This window comes from Trichophyton rubrum (assembly GCF_000151425.1).
Source record: "Trichophyton rubrum CBS 118892 genomic scaffold supercont2.1, whole genome shotgun sequence".
NCBI classification, from domain to species: Eukaryota; Fungi; Ascomycota; class Eurotiomycetes; order Onygenales; family Arthrodermataceae; genus Trichophyton; species Trichophyton rubrum.
Window position 1 is genome coordinate 572885 of NW_003456428.1, and position 19696 is coordinate 592580.

The following is a 19696-nucleotide window of genomic DNA, read 5'->3' on the forward strand; positions in this document are numbered from 1 at the left end:
ACGCCAATCCGCCTAGAGATATTCCATATAAGCTACAATGGAGGTCGTTTAAACGGCTGTTTCTACTTCCTTTACTGCAGCTTTACATCTTCTTCCTCCCCTATGCATGCTGCCCCTGAAATGTACATGTTCTCTGCTCCTACCGACTCAATTGCTCGACCCCATCTTATTTGTGTGTCTCTCTCCCCACCAGACATGTAAACAAACCACAAAAGAGCAAGTAAACCAGCAGATATCTTATAAAACAGAGCTCCTATCCCCAACATGCTCCCCCTTTCATCTCCAATCTTGATAATTAAAGATAGCCAAGCAACGGGAGGTTAAATTTAATATTTTACGCTAACCTCCACACAGGAACCCACTGCCACGTGAGAAAAGGGCGCTAAGGCTGGGTGATAACGTCATAGTGCATAAGCCTCACTTTTAGACAAGAGGCTGCTACAGTGTGTTCACTGGGTGTTCAACCCTCCTCTTTTACTCTGCTGGTACTTGCATGTATATCTCTACAGGTACATCTCCCGTCTTACTATAGTCTATCCTGTGTAGCAAATATGCCAAGAGGATCAGTTATAGCAGCTCTGGCATGCTTGGGTGGGCTAGATACTGGCGCTTTGACACAACTATCTGATATATCTCCTGGAGAGTTAGAGGAGGTGCAACATATAAGATGACGTCACCTCAGTCCACATGCATAAGCAGGCTTGTTTTGCCCAGATTTCCTATGCATTATTAGTTGTCACTAGATTGGAGAAAAAGGGGGGACACAGAGCAGCCAGCTATGTCTTTCCTCATTTACAGTTAACTTCTGTCCTCCTTTAGGGTATCAACCTTTTTTCTCTCTTCCTCCTGTTCCTCGTTGTTCTATTCCTTTCTTCTTTCTTTATTTTCATTTCCTTTTTTCAGTCCTACTCTTCTTACTTGTTGCTTACAGTGAGATAGAGTTTATTCTGTACTCTTAAGGCGCCTGATTAATGATATGATTCTAAGGTAAAACGGCCGATACCCTTACATATATGTTGCTATTTAGCCTAGCCAGCTATGTAGGACAGGATCTGCTAGAAGGGACAACAAGGTTGAGAAGGGTAGTGGCTTTTTACACTTCAGTCACTGGCATACTCTAGCTTGTGGCTATTATACATGCATGTCCCAGCTCTCTACCCTTGGCAGGCCTGGCATGTGCCTGAAAGGGAGAAATGTTACATGACCATTGCCCCGTTTCTGCATAAAAGACGGCATGGCATGCAGGCCCCAATGAAAGAAAGACGGGATAATTCATATTATGGCAGCAAGCCAACAGGCAAAGAAAAGAAAAAAACGGAACTAGAAAGCAAAGCCTTTTAAAAAAGAAATATACACGGGAGAAAAAAAGAATTACTGCTCTGATATAAAAGTAAATCAAGATATCAAGAGGGCGAGGAAAAAAAAAAAAAAAAAAAAAAGGGTAAGGAGAATTCGGCCCGTCAAAAGGAAAGGGAGAAATTAGCAGCGAGGAGAAATAAAAAAGAAAAAGGAGCAAGAATAAGGAAGAAGGAGAGTAACAGCAAGATCAGGCGAAGAAAAAAAAAAGAAGAAGTAAAAGCGAGGCACTCCATCGGGAAAGCAGCACACCAGAGAAAGAAAACGGCAAAAAGAAAGCAAGCCAGTCCACCGCCCCATCCTAGTCCAGCCGCGTGTACTCCGTACAAAAGAGATTCGTCGTAGTCGTCAGATATAAAACCAACCTAGCCAGGCCTGTCTGGCTAGGTCGATGTAGCCCGTCCTTTTGTTTTTTTTTTTTTTTCTCCCTTTCCCCTAAGTCCTTGAATCCAGCCGTGTGGGGATTGGGGTAAGCCAAAGGAACCATTTTGATAAGAGCTAGCCCATAGCCGAGGGCCATTTCAGAGGGAAGAAGGGGTGTGTGGCAACAAGAAATCAGAAAAAAAAAAAGCATACGTTAATCAGACAGCAGCCCGGTCCTTTTTTTTTTTTTTTTTCGATTTTCCCTTCCCTTCAAATCACAGAGTACACAAGTACATTTAGCCACCGGGAACGTGTGAGTTTTGCTAAGAGAAAATGAAGAGACCCATCTATGATTGCTGACGCCGTAAGCAGAATTTTTTTTGTTCCCGGTGTCCTGTAATTGGTTCTGTTTGGTCTTTCTGGTTGGTGAGAGGCCGTCGGGTTGGAAGACAAGCATTAAAATTCTTGATTAGGCGTCAGTGGTGACGAGGGTTGCTGGCAAAAGAAATTTCGGTATAAAAAGATAGAATTAAAAAGCCTCCAATTATTAAAGGATAAAGATGTTTTGAAGAAAAGAAGCATCCCCTCCCAAAATAAAGGCGAAACTGTGAAGTACTTTTTTTTTTGCCTTGGTGAAAGAATTTTGTATTCCCTTTTTTTTTTTGTTTCTTTTTTTTTTTTGTTTTCTGTTGTTCTTCTTTCTTCTCTTAATAGCTCAATGTTCTTTTGCTTCTTCTTTACTGCCCATCCATATAGGTATATCAAAAGGTCCCTGGAGGCAAATATGAAAGGGGGTATTAGAACTTCAGTCGGATTTCGACTGGGCCGGCAGCCCCAGGTGAGACAGGAGAGTCGACGTCCATGTTCGGGCCTTCAGACTCTTCGCGAAGTTGGAGGAACTCGGCTACCATGTCTTTACCCTCGGGTAGCTCTCTCACGACATCATCATCGACGATGACGCTGAGGCCGTCGTCACGGACCTGGATGGTGCGAATGACGTTGGCAGGGTCCAGCTTCCATTTCCTGGCAAGGGCTTCGACGAATTCCTGGCTATTGCGCTGTTGGATGTAGATCGCATGGTGGTAGTTTGCAGTCTTCTCGTCATCATTCTGGCTGGCCTTGACGTAGAAGCAGTGTTCTGGAGCAGGTGATATATGTTAGTATAAGGACAACAAAAAAGCAGATGAAAAAAAAAAAAGGAAACGTGTATAGACATACTTGGGACTATGACCGCGTCTGATGGAGGGTTGTAGTTTGGGTCTACGCCCATGGCTTCAAACCATCCATCATTCGCATCAGTAGCGCCTTGTCGCTGGATCTTGATTGGGTGGTTCAGAATCTGACCGTGCTTTGGATGGATCTCGGGGTCATGAGAGGCAAAGCCAGACCAGTCCACAGATCCGTGGCGTGAGTCTCCAAACATGACACCATTCGCAGCCAGATTGGGCTTTACGTCGAAAGAGTGGCCAGAGGATGTGATAGAGCGATGGCTGCTGGCAGGGGAGAAGGAATGTGAGTTGGCTCCATCGTTGGTAGTAGGGGCGGTGGTGGCCTGGGAGGGATCCCAGTCAAGTGTGGTGGTGACGATGTTGCTAGTGTTGTTGCTATTACTGCTGTTGTTGTTTTCTGAAGGTTGGTCTATCCTCACAGGGTACGCATCGGGATCGTCTTCGGGATCACCCTTGAGGTTCAAGACACTGGCATGTCGCACGGAGCGGAACATATCCATGAAACTCTGCAGCCTAGAATGTAGATCGTCTTCGAACGGTGCCTTTTCACCCTGGCCCTGAGACCAGGACCGCTTTGACTTGGGGGTCTTGCTGACCTTGTTCCCACTTCCTCCCCGGGAGATCGAACCGCTCCGTTTTCTTTTCTCTCCACTGGCAGCACCAGATTCAGCCTGGAGTATCTGGCTTCTGGTCTTCTCTATTTGTTTCTTCACATGCGTGGCGTCATTGGACAATTTTCGCTCAGCTCCATGGTCACGGAACAGTTTCACTTTGCAGTATGAGACTTCAGCGTACTCGGGTACTGGAATTTCGGAGATCCCGGAAACAACTTGAGTTTTGGCACACAGTCTAACCGGGATGCCCTTCACACCTTTGGAGTGACTGAAGTCGGTTGAAAGGAAGTTAAACCGTACGGATATAGTACACTCGTGCCTTCCGTTGATTCTGTTCGGAGTCCAAACTACCGAGAACCCGTCAAAGTTTTCGCTCTCAAGCTGGACTTGCTGGTGGCGCAGGTCACCATCACCGCCCTGGTTAGGGTCAACATGTTCGACGGCGAGGAGTTTACCGTCTCGGTGATGGGCCTCATTCGCACCGCGTCCTTCTTGCCAGAGCTGCCAGCAGCTAGCAGGCTTTGACCTTTGTTCCTCCTCTTCGAAGGAGACTCTGATGTAGGTTCGGTATTTTGTGGGCCGACGAGGGGAGCTGAGAGCAGCTGAGTCGAAGATGGTCAAAGTGTACGCCTGGCCCTTGTTGAGGTATGTGATTGGGATCTCATCTGGGTCCCTAATCATCGCTGTAGCTGCACGAAGGACGGCATGGAACCGGAAGCTAGAAGTAGATCAAGACAAGAAGTTAGTGAAAAATGAATATACACAAGTTATTAAAAAAAAAAAAAAAAGCAAAGATAGGCAAAAAAAAAAAAAAAAAAAAAAAAAGCCACTCGTGTGAGCTGGAATAGTGAAGCTTACTCTTCATTGTAGAATTCCTGCTCCTTTAGCTGCTGTTGCTTCTGATCTGTGGTCACACTGGCCGACCCACGACGCAGCTGCAGCTGAGCAAAGGAACTGTTATCTTGACTGAGAGGGCCTAGATCCGAATTCCTGTGCAGCATGGCTGTTGGAGGGAATGCATGTGGCTGCGCATACGCATCAATATGGTCTCCTGCCATTGTACACATCTGGTGTGTCATGGGTTGGCCATAGGGTTGTTGTATGCCGGCCATGCTGATGGGCTGGTTCGAGATAACGGAAGGATCCACAGAAGTAGTGGCAGCAGGTATCAGGGGACTTAGCATGTCATCGAGCGGGCTAGTCATGTCATGGTGCATTCCCATGCCGGGAATCGTAGAGTAAAAGGGCGACTGGCCGTTCAGATGGGCGAACATGTTCTGGCTGTGATCCATCCCGACCTGAGTTGACAACCCCCAGGAAAGATCGTGATTTCTTGTGGGATCGTGCTGCTCGAGAACACCTCTATATGTACCGACAAAGCAATAAAAAAGAGACGAGATGGTTAGCCAAATCTGTAATTTCTTCCACTGACACGCTCTCTCTCGTGATGCACGGCAGCCGGGAGCAAAATCTCTTCCTCTTTCAACAAGGCAATGAACACGTTCTCTCCACCCATGGTCAAAAATCCTTGTGACTGCGAACAGGAGAGGAACTGGAACTGCTTGGACTCTCAACGCCCCCCCCCATCATGCGGGTGAATCGATGACCAACCTGTGAACGAGTGACTGGCCCATTATTGGGCGTCCACTTGCGGGTAACTTGGAAGAAGTGAGAGACCGACTAAAGTCCGGCCGAGTAAATGTACTGGGGCCGTTTTGGACGAAATTCCTTCTGAACTGTGCGTAGAAGGCCTCGTCCGGTTTTTTGGAGTTGTTTCTGGAGACCGCAGTCAGTTCAGCGTCAAATACGACAATTGCGGACGTCCACTAGCAGGAATCGAAACGAGACGAAAAGACAGCCAAATCACAGGGAGGGGTATATATATATAAGTTTCTCACTCCTTTTTTCCTTCCTGTACGTACCGATTTTGAAACATGCCGGTCGACTTCAGGGAGAGAAAGGAGAAGAAGAGAAGATAGAAAGAAAAAAAGACCTCCTGGGCGTAGAGAATGATATAAAATAGGGGTAAAAGAAAACAACAGCCACCCAACCAAGCTCGACCACTGAGTCAATCCGGGGGATTAAGACTATTCAAGTTATGGTGTAGGTGATGGGGGTATAGATTGATGAGAAAAAGAAAGACAGAAAGAAAAAAAAGAGGCAGGAAAGGGGAGAAGAGAAGTATGAAGAGTTGTTGGTATACTACATTCGGGAGTCTCCTTGTCCGTTTCGTTTTTTGCAAGCAACCAGATGAGAAAAAATGTAAACCGACCTCAATGAAGAACTGAAGAACGAGGATTTAGAGAGAGAGAGAGAGAGAGAGCAATCCGGAAAAAGCGGCTGGTAGATAAATCGCAGCCTTTTCTTTTTTGCCTCTTTCTCTTTCTCTTAGCAGGGCGCAAGTAAGAGCCGGGATGGCGAGAAACCACGAGGATAAAGAGGGTCTAGCTCTAGATAGAAGAGAGGCGATGGAGACGCAGAGAGGGTCGAGAGGTCGAGACGGTTGATGAAGCAGCAGCAGCAGCTGGAGGAGATGCTGTCTGTTTTGGTAGGGGGTGGTGAAAGGGCGAGCCAGGGGGGGGGAGGGGAGTTGTTGTTTGTTGGCTCACAGGTACATCCAACCGAAGCAGCCGGTTTGGTAGTTTATAAAACGACAACAGCTTGTTACTCCGTCCTTTTCTCTGCTCGACATGCACACGCACACACACACACTCACACACACACTCACGCCTTTCTTACCCTTTCCCCTGTCGAAGGTGGTGACGATCAGTTTCTCTTAAGGGAGAGGAGAGAAACGAAGACGTAGAAAAGCTAGAAAGGTAGGGGGGAAGGGAAGTAAGGAAGAAATGGAGGAAGAGAAAAAGAGCTTAAAAATAAGAATATAAAATATAAAATTAAACCAAAAAAATAAAAAAATAAAATAATAAAAAAAAAAAATTAAAAAAGGAGAAGAAAAGACGATTGAAGATAGATATATATTTGTAAGGAACCGCTTCCCGGACGGTATCTAGTATAGTATATGTCCTTCTTTGCAGGATCCTGGTCAGGGATGGTATCGTCTGGCCCGGTGCCCGTGGGGTTGATTGGGAGGGAATGAGATGCAGGCCCGGCAAGCAGCAGGAGGAGAGACCGAATAAATATCAATCAACAAGAAGAACAACAGTTCTCAGCGAGTCCGAAATTAACTATAATGACGATAGCAGCAGCAGCAGAGCGGGAAAAGAAAAGAAAAGAAAAAGAAGAAAAGAAGAGAAGAAGAAGAAAAGAAAAGCAACCGGTGGGGCCACAGCTATGTCATTTTCACGGAGCTCCGTCCTCTCTTCTCTCTCTAGGCAGCGTCTCACTCCCTCTCTCCGTCTCTCTCGTCTTGTCTCTCGTCTTGTCGTCTGGTCTGGTCGGTTCGTTTCCTTCGCGGTCCATCTAGAAATACTGACACTATCACTAACCTCTGCGCCTCTCCTCCCTTCGATCTCTTCTTGTCCTCCTCTTCTTCTTCTTCTTCTTCTTCTTCTTCTTCTTCTTCTTCTTTTTTTTTTGCAACTCTGATTTGCTTTTTTGTTGCTTTTTTGGGGGTGTTTTGCAAAAAAAAAGAAGCAGAAGACCAAGGGGGGAAAAGCAAGGTTGCATGAGCGAGGAAAAAGCAACGGGGGGAGACGCGAGGGAGAGAGAGAGGGAGAGGGAGGGAGATGGATGGGATTATGCTTTTCGAAGACTGAGCATCCACCAGGCCGTGATGTTCCTTTTTCTTTCCTGTGCGAGAGAGACGATCCGAGGAGCAAGCCACCCATGATGCTATATTCCATCATTCCAGACCGGGGGAGGGCAGGTTGGGTTCGGGGGTGATTGGCCGATCCAGACGGGGGCAGAGAAGCTTGGCTCGATGGCCCTTTTTTCGCCGCTCAAAAGGTACTTTGGGGACTTTCGGTGTTTGTTCATGTTCATCGCCTCGGCGGTTGTGGTAGTTGGTTACGTCGTAGTGGATGGTTGGCTGTGGTTGTGGTTGTGGTTGTGGTTGTGGTGGTCGGTGAAATTTTTTATTTTTATTTTTATTTTTATTTTTTTTTTTTTGGTAGGGGGACGGTCTAGTTAGATATCAAGTTGGTAGACTATCAGGCAGAGTCCGTTGTTGCAGAACCACACCTGGCGCAAGTCAGTTGATTTGGTAGGCCTGCGTCTACTGTGAACAACCACGAGAGAGGGCAGCAAAAGGGCCTGACGGGATTGGCCGGCAGTTGACTTTTTTGCAGACCCTGGTTCCTGGTATATAAAGGGCGACTATGGCGGGGGTCGAGAGAGGAGGAGAGACAGGGTAAAAGGGGGGGAGGAGGAGGAGGAGGAGGAGGACGAGTAGGGAGGTACATCAGAGGTGTTGTACCAGGTACTACTTGCACTGCTGCTGCTTGATCGTTGCGTCGAACTGCCTGTGAGAGCCATCTAACTATCAAACTATGCTACGGGGCCCGTCGTTTCGATAACCTTCCCAGTCCCAGTTACTTTCCTCTGGAGTAGCTAACCTAAGGAGACAGACGCAAAAGAAAGAGGGAGAGTTCAGGAGTAAGAAAAAAGGGTTGAGAAACTGGGGTTTGTTCCGTTTCTGTTCTTCCCAGGCGGAGGATAATAATAATGACTATGGCTGGCTCTGCTCCTGCGCCTGGGAAGACGGGGTGGTACAAGCATCGCACACTGTTAAAGTGTTCTCGAATGGTTCTTCCCAATGTTATCTTGCTAATAAAAAGTATTATTATCTCGTATTATTTTTACAATTCAATTGCATTAACCAAAGGTCGGCTCTCCATATCTCGCTCGCTTCTATACAGATGCGCTCGTCCGTCCCATCAGACACTAGTTGAAATGACGAATGATTCATGGCTTACGATCAATTTCGCCCTCGACTTCTGGTTCGCCACAATTTGCTCTCCTGCTTCTCCAGAGCGCCCTTGTTTCTCCGTACTGCAGCCCCTCTCGTACCATGTTTCCGAAGGGCTCGTCGTCTGCGTCGTCTGGCTCTCTCTGCCTCGGAGCCAAAAGAAAATCTCCCCCCGGCGAGGGGCCCAGCAGGCTCCTCTTTCTCCGTTGCTCCATTGGCCTGCTCGTCTACTTCGTCCATACAACTGGTTGAGGCGGATACCCATTATTATCCTCGCACTGCCACACACGCCACATATATTTTCGATACTTTCTTTATAGTTAAGGGTGGAGATTTGGAGCAGAAAGGGAGAAAGAGAGAAAGCCAAAAAAGAAACGAAGAAAGAAGCAAAAAAGAAGGAAAAAAGGATAAAAAGGAAGCCCAAGATGTGGAGATGCGCGCCACAGGCCTCGTAGGGCCAGGCGAGCCACGGCATTTGGTCTGTTCTGCTGCTGATGCTGCTGATGCTTGTGATGCTTGCTGTTGGTCGGTGTTGATATCTTTCTGCATCTTCTATCAGTTACCCCGTAGTTACTCCCTTTTGCCGCTGCTGTAACAACAGACAGAGACCATTGACAATATATATATATATATATATATATGACAAGTAGACGCAGCGAGAGCCCATAGCGTCGATGGGGACATAATCTGTGGGGGTCCCTTGACGCCATCGAGCTCCCTTGATCTCAGTATATCTCAGATGCGCTTCTCTCGACCAGCACCCGTCCGCTGGACTCTCCTCGTCTGCAGCTCTAGCTTTTTGGAGTCTGGCTCCGTGCTTTGCTTCGGCGTGGAATGCATGGATACGGGGTACGGAGCAGCCGCCCTGAGGCAGAGAGAGCCATCGAGACCGAGACCGTCGTGGGCTCTCTCGTCTCCCTCGCGGCCTCCATCCGCGGCATCAACGCCGCGCCGCCCACCAGCAGACAACCGGGTAATGCAACACCTCCCTCTGTTTCACGCAGGCCTGTATACTCGAGTAGGGCTACAAAAAATACGACCGCCGGCCTTTTATCCCTGCCTTATAAGATAATAAAGCCCCAACGGTCGGAAGTTGACCACTTTTCTGTGTCCACTCTGCCCTACACTTACACTTCGCAGCTTTTGCCACGCTATCAAACAGCCCCCCTACCACACACTTCCCCCCCCTCCCCCCCCCCTTTTTTTTTGCTTTGCCTGGGTGCCCCTAGCAGAAACAGACTCGCACGCACACGCACACCCCCCTCTCCCGCTTCTTCTGCAGTGGACGGACGGTGATATATGATTGATGATAAATAACTCTCGCCCAAAAATACACTTCTGCTGCGTCGATCGATCGTTGACAATGAGGGCTTCCACAACGAATGGCCGACGTCACCACTCCCTGTGCACGGGATAGATTAGCATTTCATATCAACTGCTTGGACTACCGGCGTCTTTGTAACTCTGTCACCCGTCTAGTTAGTTATCAGGAGGTGCCAACAAAAGTATCAGTCAATCGGCGGGATCGATCGATCAATCAGTCAATCAGTCAATCAGTCAAACCGCCCGCCCCTGCGCAAAGTTCTGTGCTGGGCCTCTGCTCAACTTACCTGCAGTTGACTTCCTGCACCAGCTTGCTAACCGTGCGCCAAACTGAATCTCAGATCGGTTGCCAATATCTCCGGGACAGCAGCGAGCGAGAAGTACCGAGAGCAGTCGACGGGACAGTTACTGTAAATTAAAGAGGACCAAGGGCTGTCAGTCAGCATAGCATATGCGCTGCGCTGCCGAGGAAGGGAAAACATTCCCTCGCTGCCTCGTTTGTCGTCCCTATATTTTTTTCTTTTCCCTTGGGATAACTAACTAATGCAGCACTAGAAACTTCGTAGACGCAGATAAGGCCAGACAGGAGAGCTAAAGTCGTTGGTTGGGTGATTTGCCTCAATGTATGTATATGCGGGTAGGGATTGGATGCTGTCCTTTTTTTTTTACAAATTTAATTACTGATATGCGGTTGTACTTTGAGTTTGCATACCCTTCTCAAGGTAGGGGGGAGGGGGGGAGGGGAGTTACGGAGGAGGAGGCGCAGAAGACACAGATAGACAGACAGACGGGAGATCCATGTCGATAGTTTGGGCTGGTGAAGACCCAGGGCGAGACTTCTATGCGTGTTCAATTGGGATCAACGGCAGTCTGTTGATGCAACTCCCTATATACATATATGCAGTGGATAAAAGGGGGGGAGCTGTACCCTTTCATCTTTTGCAGTTATACACTACACGTGAGCCATGGCAACACGATCTGCTTGATAAACTATGTAACAAGGGTGACAGACGGATAACTATAACTACGGACCGAGATTTACAGACAGACAGACCCAGACTCTCTCGGAATGTTCATGGCTGGCTGACGCCGAGAGACAATTGCCGAGACAGGAGAATAGCCGGCGCAGATACGCTCCAGTGACATCGACTCTGACCAACCGACGAGCAGTGTAATAATAACGTCTAGATGGCAGCCAAGTGTATGTATATGTATATATGTATATATATATATCTACCAGTTGCATGGATGCATCGCGATCTAATATCGCTCCCCGGGCCTCTTATATACCAAACCCCAACATATAGAAGCAACACCCACACTCGGTCTCTCATGCACTCCCTCATGCACATCACGATATGTATACACGCATATTCACATACATGCAGCCGGCTAACCATCCTACATGCGTCAGGGCCAGTAGCACGGTCGTTTCAGCAGCGTCATCACTGTTCGGCATCATGGAGCTTTTCTCACAGCCCAAGAAAGCCTTGTGGAACACCCGGGGGGCCCATCCTCCTTTTTCGCCATCCCGAACCCTTTTTGTCTTATATTCCCGATCGTGCATGTGCCTATATTCACAAACTCCGCCATCACTAAAGTAGCCCAGAGACTCGACTCTAGGAGGTTTAGTTGCCGGGTTGCTATTATGTCACCTTCCTCAGCCCTTCTGGACAGGCGCACCACTCGCAGGCCGGGCAGGCGAGAGCCCTAAAGCCTATCTGCGCATCCCTGATCCCTGACCCCCTGAAGACCGCGTCCCTGTTCCTTGCCCCGACGGTTTATGTAAGTCGAGAGTGTGAAGTCAATGTGAAGTCAGAGTGAAGTCATAACTCTCGAGGCCAGCGCCAGAGTTGGTGTAAAAAAGTGTATACATCTGGGCCAGTCCAGCGTCCCCAGTCCCCCCAGTCGGCCCCCTTTCCCCCCTGTCCGCTGTCCGCTGTCCACCCCCCCCCAGTCAGTCCGGTCAGTGTACTAAACCCTCCCCCCCCCCCGGCCAGCCATTGAGCGTCGAGATGAGCGCCAGCCATGACGTCAGGTCGCAGCGAGCGCGCGGGAGAGAAACGCCGGCTCCACCTCGATGGGCTTCAAGGGCCAATACGACCGCAGAAGGGATGGAGATGGGGGAGCGCGCAGGTTGGGGGTCGCCCGAGTTTTAGCAACTGGCTGCCAGAGTTCGCGGTGGGTTTCACATCTCTCTCCCGTGCAGTCTAACTCACTCTTCAACTCACGGTTAAGTTAGATGTGTGTCCTGCGAGCTAACTGCTAACTCTGGTTGTGGTTCCCATTATTTCGTCATGGCCAGAGCATAACTCAGGACGTCGTTGCGGGATGACGATGATGACGATGATGCCGGTTGCTGATGCACGGAGACAGATGCGAGCTCCCCACGGGCCTGTCCTGGCATGTCTCTCTCTCTCTTCCCACGGTTCTTTCGCCGCGGCCGCACGAATGTTCGAGATAGGTCATGTCATGCGAGCCCGTGGAGAGCGCTGAAGCCCATGCTCCGGATTTCATTACTCTATTCTCTACGGCCGCCCTTGTCCCCTTCATCTATAGTCCGGACGCTATACCTGTCCTAAGTAAGTATGTACAAGACTGCTATAGCTGCGCTGACGCTGGCCAGCCAGTTAGGTATCTGATATGCTGCATATCATCCGGAGTCCACAGGGGGGGGGCTTAGTTATGCTAACTAACGGCTCCAGCTATAATACGCATCTCCGTGGCAGATCGATCGGAATCGGCCGTCTGGGGCCTTCGACCTCATCTTCTTCCTCTTCCTCTTTTCCTTCTACTTGTTTGCTGGCTTTTTTTTTTTTAACCCTTAATTTTCATCCTACACAGTCCAATTGAGCTCCATGAACTCCGGCCAGAAGACCCACGATGGCATGATAGGTCGTCGACATCAATATCGAACCGCACTGCCACCAACTGCCCACAGACAAGAGAGTGGCTCGAGTGCTGTTCCCGTAGCTAGCAAAAAAGGCTAAGAAGAGGTCAAGACATGCAGTGTCCCGCGGGAAGCCCAAAAAGCAACGAGGGAGGCCAGGACTGGAGAAGGATCTTCCCTTCTACTGACTTCTCTCTTCCTCTCTGCTTCTTGCTGCGTCTTCCTTCTTCGACCCTGGCGGATATAACTGTCGATCTTCCTCACATCTCTTTGCGGGGAAGCTAGTGGCATACATACATAACTCCATGCTTACGGAGGAGTTACTCACCTAACTAGCCTGCCATGTATTGCGGGAAGGACGGAGAAAAGAAAAGAAAGCCACCACAAAACTATGGCCTGCCGTCTCTTCTGCTTTCTCACCCATATTTCTCCTTGGAAGCCGAGCATCGCCGCCATACCGGGGCCCAACCCACGGTCTGGCACAGCTTGCTTCTTTGGATGGATTTCGCATGGCTGCTAAGCATATTCTAAATCGCTCCTGGACCCTGAAAATCAATCTGAGGAAAAAGAAAGCAGGAAATAAAAGAAGAGGATAAAAAGAAGAAAAATAAGAAGAAGAATAGATGCGGAAAAAGGAATTTTTTTTTTTTAAAAAAAAAAAAAAAAAAAAAAAAAAAAAAAACGTACAGTGAGAGCAGAAAAGGAAGCAAAAGAAAAGAGAAAGACACAGAAGTATGTCCGATGGGATGAAGAAAGTTGCAATCTCAACTGAACCCTTACATTAATTCCTTACACGACATATTTTGGATTCGAGACAAGAAACAGAAGCAGAGAGAAGGAAGCCAGAGTGAGCTATAGAGAGCGAGATATGGTGTGATAGCTACTCTGGCTGGACTCGATTTACTTAGACCGCCGGTGGACGAGCTACGAGCTTGATCCAGGTTTACAGACCTCAGATTGAGATACCTCTTTGCCTCTCGATTATTTGCGGGGGGCTAGCTATCTAATTGCTCGAAGTAGCTACACTTACATGTGTCAACTACATCTGAAGCCGTGGTTGGGAGTACCAGAGACCAGGTACGCTGTACATTCTTCCCCCAACCCCCATCCCTTAACTATACTTATCTGCGAGGCCAAACACGAGCCACTTCCCTGTCACTTAGTTACTTTTCTTACTATATCGCCAGGCAGCTAACTAGCTAGTTAGGGTAGTTCTATGCAAGTCAACCAGTCACTCCCACTCGCTTTGACCGCAAAACCAGGCCGTCTCCTGAGCCGTGTGTTGTCCGTTGGCAGATGGGCCGAGAACCTCTCCCCCCCCATCTGCCTCCCTGGCCCTTTACTTTGTCAAGTTCGAGACCATCCAGTATTTTTAATATCGTCATCCCGCTCGGTCGTCTGGATCTTCATCTTACTGCGCCCTTCTCGCCTTCTGTCCGGGACGTTTCTTGCAAGTACGGGAGATTAAAAGGTCGACGGATATAATAATAGAGGAAAAGAAACGACGGAAGCAGAAGAAAAATAATAATAATAAAAAACAAAAAAAAAAAAAAAAAGACAAAACAAAACACAAAACATACAGCACGATGCACGACGCCCTAGATTCTGACATGTGCATTAAACCGACTAACACTTGCTAGCTAATAATTGACATGCTATAGGTTTGTTTCATGAGAGATGCATCCCAAGCCGAGTTTGAAAAAAAGTCACTAAGGGAGGTTAAAACATCTATTATTGTCAGGGCTGGGAATAACTCAGGTATAAACATCTCAGGCCACCTCTCTTCTTGTCCCGTATAACCACAGCTAAGTATATCCGGATACTCCATAGAGACAAACCTCGACAACGGTCGATGGATACGCAGTTACATCCTGGCGAAGCTGGAGAATAACCGAGTGGTACCTCCAACCCAGCCACGACTCGCCCTGGGCAAGAGGTAGCTCCATGCTACAGATCTGTAGATCCAGCGAATCTCAAGCCTTGCCTTGCCTATACCTCTCACTATTATTATTATCATCAATCGGTGCCCTATTCCCCTACCTTTTCTTTTTTCCTCTCTTCGTTTTGCGAGGCAACGAAAAGGCAAGGCATCAATCTTTTGGCAAGGCATCAATCTGGCAAAGGCAAGGCAAGCAAGCTGGGACCGAAAGGCCACCAGCCCTTCATGGCCATTTGGCGATGCAGCAAAGCTCATCGAGTCCGATTTAAAACTTCCTCCTCGATAACTGCGATATCCGCATTTTTCTTTATTTTCTTCTTCTTCTGCCCTCTCGCCTTCTCTCTCGCTTTTACACTTTCCACGCTGCTGGACGGCGGATGTTTAAACAGCCCAGCGTGAGGCTTGTCCCACTGCGTCCACTTTCCAATTGACAAGCCATAAGTTAGTTAGGTTGAGGAGTTATCAACTCCAGGCCTAACTGACTAGCCAACTGAGCAGCGGCAGCAAAAAAGAAAACAAAAAAAAAAAGAAAAATATATTATCCGAAGACGGGCATCTCCGAAGAGGTGGCGAAACAATCGAAGTTCCTAAAGCGATTGTTTCGTTTCGATCTCTTCGATGGATGAAGATTGACTCCAAAGCGCCCTTTCTTGACGGCTCTATTTCCTCATGTCTACCTGCTCTCTGAAAGAAGCACTTCGACTTTTGATATCTGGTAAAGAATAATGGAAGACATGACTCGGGAGACGATTTAACCGGCTGAGTCCCCTTAAAAGGACTTCTGAGAGGCTTATTTCTTCTGGTGTGGTCTTATTTGTGTTATAACTATATCAACGACTTGATAAACATCAACTCCATAAGGGAGTATCAGGTATAGCCGCGCAGAAGCTATAGCTCATCCAAAGCGGAAGTTCAACTTCGAGCAGACCAGCTCACGCCCTCGAGTTTGCTTTTCTGTTTCATCCAGATTGCAAGCCATAGCTCTAGCCGCATTGCTAACTGAGCCACTTCTGCTTGCCGTGGTCCGGGCTACACATGAAGTCGTGTTTTGTGGGCCAGGATCTGCTGCCTGACTCTTTGCGTACACTCACCGATCGGGTGCTTTTTTTACCAGGGCCGATCGGATCACAAGGTTGTCCGTCGATATTACCGCTTGAAGGAGGGAAGCGGGCGGGGCGCGGGGGTAGACAGGTAGCAGGGAGCTCTATGAAGCTACTAGTTTGTTAGACAGCCTGTGGCTCAGTCTATCTGGATATCTTACGCTGCCCTGCGGGCTCAAGGCCTCCCTCCAGGATCCCACCTTGGCGACGGATGATCTCCCTCTAGCTGGAGCTATGGAGACGAAGGGAGAGGAAAAGAAAGCAAAGGAAGAAGAAAAGAAAGGAATTGTTTGCTGATGGTGGCTCCTCCTCCACAGATCTACCGCCCGTGGGCCAGCCATCGATTTAGGTATTGTGGATGGGTTATGTACGTGGGCGGAGAACAGAGGACAGAACAACAGTGACCTTCCCGCCGCACCGTGTGGATGTTCATGGACGTGGCTTTTTCTCTATCTATTATTAACTTCTCGATTCTAGACTTTGTTGTTGTGAGTCCTAGGGTCATAGGGAGAAGGCACATGCGGTTCATCTGCCGCCCAGGCCGAGGACAGAAAGGAGAGACATAACACACGCAGTACACACAAACTTTGCTCCCTACAGTCTGCGATACCTTCCTCTATAGCTCATCTGAGCTATGTGTCTCATGGGGACATGCATACAGAAACAGAATGGCAGACACACGGGAATGCAAGGACGGCAGAGAAGTCAGTCAAGTTCCGTCCCCGGCCTAGATCTTGTCGAGCTTCTTCCCCATGTTGAAATCAGACTGGGAGATGGAGCAAAGTGTTCCATTCTTGCGAGACATTCCTCAAGTCAGCACTCATTGCCTTTTCACCGACAGGGTGGTATTATCAAACTAGTGAGCGAGCATTGCTCACCAGTTTGAGAGTAAAAGGAGACAATTTACCTAAAACGGTAGGCATCAGGTTGAGAAACTGAAAAAAAAAAGGAGAAAAAAGCAACATCCGCAAGATGATAAAGCAAAAAGCAACGAGAAAAGAGATGTACCACCCTCAGACCAAACCAAACTTTTCGATCAAAGTTGCTTTTCCTTTTTTTCAGTTGCATTGCTGGCCTTCTGCCTTATCCCCTTTCCTGGCTGTCTTTCTTTCTGCCGTGAGATAAGTCGTATGTACTCTCTCCACAACAAAGATACCTCCCTCTTTCCCCCACAAAAGCTTCCCTAGCTCGTTCCTTTTTCTCTCGTGGTGGGTCTAGCTTACATAGCCGTGCGCATGTCCATGTCCATGCCCGAAACACAGTTCTCCATCTCCAGGCTGTTTTGGGGGTAGGTGTGGCTGGTCTAGTTGTTCGAGCAGCTTTCTTCAGGACCCTGATCTCCCTTTCCCTCCCCCGTTTGTCCTAAAGGAGAGGAATTTATGGGGAGGGAGAGCGAGAGAGAGCAAATAAGGGGGGAAAGAAAGCAAGACTTGTGGCAGAGACAAAAGATATTGCATGCTCGGTTGATCGTCCCAGCCAGTTAGAATCAGCCTTCACCTCCCTCGCCACAACCAAGAAACGAACAGGGATATCTGTTCAGCCCCCTAAGATTAAGGGTATTGGTTGGGTAGAGGTTGCACCTGGCCCGCACGAGCAGGATACCTCACAGATACTCCTCCGTACAGACTCTGTGATCGATAGAACTATATTATGAAGCCCAAAAGAAGAAGCAGAAGAAGGTTAACAGGTTCAGCGGATAAATTCTCCTTTCTTGTCTTAGTTTTTTGCATTTTCTCACCTTCTTTTCCCTGCTGCCATTTCATATCGGTCGAGGAGTTCCTCATACCCCATCAACTACTGGCTAAATTCCCTGGCCCAAGTCCGATCTAATTGCAATTTCATCTGCTCGCTTCCCGGGAGAGCTGCAAGACGAGCGGATAAGGCCCACCCTCCCGCGAATCGGGGGGAGATGAAGCAGGAAATATTGGGGGTTTCAACAATGAAAAGAATTGAAAATACAACAAAGAAAAAGGAAAAGCAACCCTTTTCTGCGGGGAAACAGATTTGCTATTGGGATCTGTGTCCAGGGACATGGCTCTGTCGCTGCCATCAGAGCACCATTCCCGTCGCCAGTACCTAAATTTTGGGATCTGGATCTAACGCTCTACACGGATACCTGGAACCTGGGAGGACGAGTATGGAGCACCCAAGAAAGAAAAGAAAAGAAAAAGATATAGGGTGCAGTATCAACTGTTTTGCTTCTTTTCTTTCTCTGCTTGCTTGGATATCCTTTCCGGAAGGTTGTTTTTTGACGTTAAAACAAGGCGCGAGAGTTTGAAGCCGACGGACGGAAAGAAACAATAATGAAGGGAGCACGTAGAAAAGAATAACTACGCAAAAGAAATAGCAGAAGCCCAATCTAGGCTTTCGGCATGGACAGACGGTCTTCTCTTGTTGTTGCTCTTGCTAATGCTGCCATGGTATCCATGCCTGTCTGTCTGTCCCACCGGCATATGGAGGGCATTACCTGACTCAGGGGTTCTCCATGCAAGGGTCCAACTGACCACTATCAAAAAAAAAAAACACCCCATGTCATAAAAAAGATGGATTTGACCACTCCCATGCGTCGACGCAGGCTCGAGCTCGCGTCTGCTGTTCCTATTCCCTCGTTTGCTGCCGGCTATATGCCCTCCCTTGGAACCCCCACGGGCAGCGGGCATGACATGCTCTCCGGCTCTCGGAACGCCCGTCTTAAATGTATGTAGGTATGCCGTATGCAGCATATGGCATTTCATCATAAGCAACAGCCACAGCCACCACCACAACCACGTAGCGTACCAGACGTATCTACCAGCGAAACTAGCAGAAAGAGAAAGATGAGGTCTGCAGAATATGTTGAATGAGTTGCTATGTAGACTGCACTGCTCCCTTGAACAGGGAAAGGGAACACAGCATCCGAGGCACTTGGTCCTGCAGGCAGGCTGCATGATGCACTCTCGATCCCCGATCTCCCCTTAGCTGCTTGCTCCCCACACAGCCATCCGCAAATCAGTGCTCGCATCTATCAAACCAGCAAGCAGCCAAGAGAGGAGAGGGAGTAACAGATCTGCCCCTATAGTCATTCCAGTGTCTAATGACCTGTGGCGCAGGCATTTGGGCGGTGCGAGCCGTGCCACCGCCTGATAGACCCCAGACCAGCCACTGCATGTGAGAGTGAGTGCCTCCCCCCCCGATAACCAGTTGCTCTGGCTGGTATCGATGCTATCTTGCTGGAGGGGCGAAGTTGGAAGCAGATAGTACAACTACGTGTGTACTATATCGACGTCTGTACACCCATCCCAGCCAGCCAACCGGCCGGCCGGCCTTCTGAACAGATGCAAAAGAAAAACAAACCAGAGCAAATTAATACCCCGAGCCCCAAACCCAAACCGTCAAACGCAGGCCGATCTCATTTGATCTCAGTCTGGAGGGTGAGGGACCAGAGATCCAGCTCCAGAGCCATGGCCCGAGACAGAACAGGGCATTCACCCAGCACCATTATTGATCACGCCGGTCTAGGTAAGGTAGGGCAGGTAAAGCACGTATTTTAGCGTGATCGGTTAACCGACGAACTGAAAATAAGGAGCCAAGAAAGAGTAAATAGAGTGATGGATAGTTAACTCGGTGTTGGATACCGTCGATGACTGGCTGTAGGTTTCGCACGGAGCCTCAAAAAGGGGCAAAGGTAGACGCTCGTCCAAAGCATAACTGATGCCGCTTTGCGCCCTCGGCTGGCTAATCTGCCTGGCTGGGATGAATGGATAGATGGTTTATGTACATAAGTTAGGTACCTTTTGAGATCGTTCGGTAGAGGTTCATCCGTTCGGTAGAGGGCAGCGTACCGTGGTTAGGGAGAGTCCGCTGATCACATACGCACATCCACGTACACACAGAGGGAGAGAGAGAGAGGAGGGGGGGGGGGATTCGCATCCCCTCCCCCCCCTTTTTTTTGCTTCTGCTGATGTGAGTGATATCACATTTGTTTCATCTTTGACGACTGTCGGGGCGTGGGGCCGCGAACACCTGACTGGGGTCT

At 48.6% G+C, this 19696-nt stretch overlaps 2 protein-coding genes across 2 annotated transcripts; both read right to left on the minus strand.

Annotated features, from left to right (window-relative positions):
* Positions 1–2516: 2516 nt before the first annotated feature.
* TERG_00222 (uncharacterized protein) lies at positions 2517–5196 on the minus strand (the record flags this gene model as incomplete). The annotated part of the gene is made up of 4 exons (XM_003238184.2): positions 2517–2857; positions 2938–4280; positions 4421–4924; positions 5174–5196. 4 exons carry the CDS (start codon positions 5194–5196, stop codon positions 2517–2519), a joined length of 2211 nt encoding a protein of 736 aa, XP_003238232.2.
* Positions 5197–5500: 304 nt separating this feature from the next.
* TERG_00223 (uncharacterized protein) lies at positions 5501–7580 on the minus strand. The gene has a single exon (XM_047747563.1). It carries the CDS (start codon positions 7366–7368, stop codon positions 6748–6750), a length of 621 nt encoding a protein of 206 aa, XP_047603521.1. The 5' UTR covers positions 7369–7580; the 3' UTR covers positions 5501–6747.
* Positions 7581–19696: the final 12116 nt, after the last annotated feature.

Bases quoted from the DNA above. Each gene is read 5' to 3' on its own strand.
- TERG_00223 (XM_047747563.1), bottom strand. From the start codon at position 7,368: ATGATGGAATATAGCATCATGGGTGGCTTGCTCCTCGGATCGTCTCTC.